General features: G+C 40.9%; 1 protein-coding gene across 1 annotated transcript in view; it reads left to right on the top strand.

Moving 5' to 3' along the window:
- The first annotated feature begins 513 nt into the window (after positions 1–513).
- The window catches only part of rgra (retinal G protein coupled receptor a), a 9743-nt gene continuing 6282 nt past the window's right edge, over positions 514–3974 (top strand). Inside the window, exons 1-4 of the mRNA XM_072461865.1 lie at positions 514–685; positions 926–1082; positions 2569–2690; positions 3620–3773. Coding sequence (XP_072317966.1) covers positions 607–685; positions 926–1082; positions 2569–2690; positions 3620–3773 — 512 coding nt within the window. The 5' untranslated portion in view covers positions 514–606. The remainder of the gene's footprint in view (positions 686–925; positions 1083–2568; positions 2691–3619; positions 3774–3974) is intronic.

The following is a 3974-nucleotide window of genomic DNA, read 5'->3' as shown; positions in this document are numbered from 1 at the left end:
TTTTAATAATATATTATTTAAAATCAATTATAAAAACAACATAATAGCCTAATATGTGCAACTATTTCAGAAATGCTCTGTGTGATTGTTTTCACCACCTTATTGTGGTAACCACCTATTCCTGCAGCGCATCCCGCATCCTACGTCTTCAGCAGCAGCTCTAGGCTCTGCCACAGACACAGAGGCACAGACAGAGGCACAGACACAGACACAGACAGAGGCAGCAGCATCCTCCTCACCGGCAGCCGGACACAAAGGCTTGTTGTGTAACTAATTGAGGGGCTTTACTGTTGCGGTGGTCAAATGCGTACAATAACCGCGGCTCGCGGCTGGTGTGGGTTCATTCATTAAGACATTCCTGCGCGGATAAAGGGGCGAATCGCGCACAGAGAGCGTGGCGGCTTTGCATAATAAAGTGCCTGGTGTTTCACGTGAAATCTCCCTTTATAAAGCGGCCGAAAGTCCGGTCAGGACCGAGCGCGCATCGTTCCGAGCAGCCGCAGCAGCAGCAGCAGCAGCCGCAGCAGCCGCAGGGGCAGAGGAGGAGACACAGATCCAAAGTGAAAGAAGCTGCAGTATTGTTATTGTGGCACGTCAGGCTCCACGATGGTCTCGTCTTACCCACTACCGGAGGGCTTCTCCGAATTTGACGTGTTCTCCCTGGGATCGTGCCTGCTCGTGGAGGGTGAGTGTGTTTGGAACCGGGACAATAGGATTTCCAGGCTTTTTGTGTTACGCATTTACCCGTCACTGCCAGTGCGCCGTGCGGCTCCACTGCTTATGTTTACACTTTATTCTGCATTTCAAACTCACTTTCACACCATTCACAATCACGCTCAAACTTATGATGAAGTCCATTTATTTGTATTGTTTACGCCTTTGCGTTTGCGCACGCGGCTCCGCTCACACGCGCTTCTCGTCGCAGGGCTGCTGGGATTCCTCCTCAACGCGGTTACGATCGTGTCCTTCTTCAAAATCCGAGAGTTGAGGACGCCCAGTAATTTCCTGGTGTTCAGCCTGGCCATGGCAGACATTGGCATCTCCATGAACGCCACTGTGGCCGCCTTCTCCAGCTTCCTGAGGTCAGTGATGTAATGGCTCTGGTGATGTGATGCAGTCAACAATAATCCACAGTGCGCCCGGCGCCAGGTCGATGATCAATAGTGCTGCTTTTTCCTCTCAACAGTCGAGCACAGATTAGTCTGATACAGAGGATTTGGCATTGTGTTCACATCAAGCAGCTCACTATTGATTTGAACACTATTGAGTTAGTTTGTAGTTAACAATCAATGATAATCACAGGGCATATTATCTTATGAAGTCTAGGGCTTGATTAGACTAATAGTAGTTCCAAAAATGTATAATATCGCAATTGCTTTGGAAATACTATGCAAAAAGCATAATACTGCAACTAATGATAATTTTGGTGATAGATTAATCTGTAAATGTTTTTCTTTAGAGTAATCAATTTGTTGTTTGGATTGCGAAAAAGACCAAGAAGTCGGTTGAGAACGTCTTAAGAGAGTCTATTTAAAATTAATAATAACTAGAAACACACATTTAACTCAGTTTGGGGGTAATTCTGTCTGACTTATAAAACCTCTTCTCTCAGCACATGACTTCATTGAAGTCTGTATGTAGTTCAGAAAACAATTATTTGATTACTAAACCAGTTAATTAGATGAATAATTCAATTATTAATTAGTTGCGATTAATAGATGAACCTATTTCAGTCCTATATAGAGTCTTTTAAAAATGATCTCAAAAAGAGACAGAAACATCAAGTTTAATCTTCTTTAAAATGGCATAAAGTGATATTTCTGCTCTTCTGTGGATCATTTTGTGATCGTTTCATGTTTTATGCAACCAAGACATTTACATGCATTGTTAAAATGTTGTTATTAAGATATTCACATGTGTCTATATCTCCCACCTCTATTTAATAGCATCCAAGAACCTTTATTTCAGTGTTGCGATGCACACACATAAGTAGAATAGACAAATGCAATCAAAAATCAAGGTATATAACTTAAATTTAACCATTTAAGTCGAATATTAAAAGATACTTTGAGTAGCGTTAAGATGTAACAAGGTGTACAGATAATGAAATAAACACTGTGCCTTAGTAGAGTAAAAATATAAGGCCACAAAGTGTTCATTTTGTCTTGACTTATGATTGTCTTTAACAATAACGTGATGGGAACAAAAGAACCTGCCTTAAATCCATTGCAAAACGGCAAAGATGCTCCTACCTATTTTTATTTCAAACAAATAAACTAGCATATAATAAGACATTTTCTACCACAGGCAGTACATATTGTTAGTATGTCCTTGGACAAGATGTTCTCTATATAACTGCTCTCGAATGATGTCTTCTTTGTATAGAACCACATTGCGCTCCTTAAATGTAAGCTAGTTATTGAGTGATAAAGTTGTAGTTAAAACAAAACAGGGATCCTTTAAGGGTTCCATCCTGTTCGACAATCTTTGCACGTTGAGTTTTCATTTCCTATCCCAGTCCTGCACCGTGATATTTGTGTTTGTTTTAATTCCTCCTCTTCCTCACAGATACTGGCCTTATGGTTCCGATGGCTGTCAGTCGCACGGTTTCCAGGGCTTCATGACGGCTTTGGCCAGTCTGCACTTCATCGCTGCCATTGCCTGGGACCGCTACCACCAGTACTGCACAAGTGAGCACAAAGACCACACAACACCTTCACCAACTTGGGTCCACAGTTAACTGTACCTTTATTTACAACCCGGCCAGAACAGGTGGCTTGTGAAAAAATGCCATGATGGTGCCAGAGTCATAGGACTTGTTAAATGTAGTTAAGGGTTAAAAATAGCGCAAGTGTCTGGGGAAGAAAAATGAGCTTTCTGTTCCAAGCCAGTTTTAGTAACAATGGGAAACTGGATCTCTTTATGACATACCTCAAAGAACAAAGTGTTTACCGAGTGTCATTTTCACCTCTAAAATATGCATAGTTGTTGTATTTTGTTTCTTTCTCGCACGTATAAGTCATGCCATTTAATGAAGTGGTTTAATTCTGAACAAATGAAAATGGTTGATGCAAGCAATGGAAACAAGAGAAATGTATTGAATGCTTTGTTTTCTTGTTAAATGTTTGCAACCTTCTTTCCAGCGCTTGAATTGCTACAAAGCATCTGTTAGCTAACTGCCAGCATCATCTTTGCAATAGCCATGCTGCTAATTTGTGATTTCAACATCCTGTACTATTCACTGTTGCCAGTAGGGGGCTTTAGACTATTTTAAACTGAGCCGTTTGAACTGAAAATGTATATACTGAGTTATTTCTAATTGTCAGTGATAAGCAGACATTTGACAATTATTCAAATTTGTATTGTTAATTCAGCAAATTAGTATTGGACACAATTTTCATCTGTTTAAGACAAATTAAAATCACTGAAAATTAAAATAAATCAATATGGGGAGCGCTGCAATTTTAGCAAAAGTAAAGTAAAAGATTCGGATAATCCCAGCTTCTTAGTGCATTTATCCTAGAGGGCAAATTTCCGATCAGACAACAATTCTCAGATTGATTAGACATTTTATTTGTATCCATTCTTGACAATGTGTGAATGTGTTCATCACCCACAGGGACAAAGCTTCAGTGGAGCAGTGCCATCACCCTGGCCATCTTCATCTGGCTCTTCAGTGCGTTCTGGTCTGCCATGCCCCTCATCGGCTGGGGAGAGTACGACTACGAGCCCCTCCGCACCTGCTGCACTCTGGACTACACCAAGGGAGACAGGTGGGTGGATAACACTGTGTTTGTCACCAAATATGTTTATGTATATAAGATATAAGATATGGTCATATTTCCCCTGCAGAGAAAAAATATTTTATCGTCATTGCCCCATTATCTAACAGTTCAGTGATTAAATAGACTCTAAAAAGCATTTGCCAATACTGGTGCCTGGCACAAGGCCAAGTTATGTGACAGGTCTGTGGA

Source organism: Eucyclogobius newberryi, unplaced genomic scaffold (assembly GCF_026437365.1).
Source record: "Eucyclogobius newberryi isolate DKJ021-1_F unplaced genomic scaffold, fEucNew1.0.hap1 SCAF_327, whole genome shotgun sequence".
Classification (NCBI taxonomy): domain Eukaryota; kingdom Metazoa; phylum Chordata; class Actinopteri; order Gobiiformes; family Gobiidae; genus Eucyclogobius; species Eucyclogobius newberryi.
This window is presented reverse-complemented; position numbering and strand designations above follow the sequence as displayed.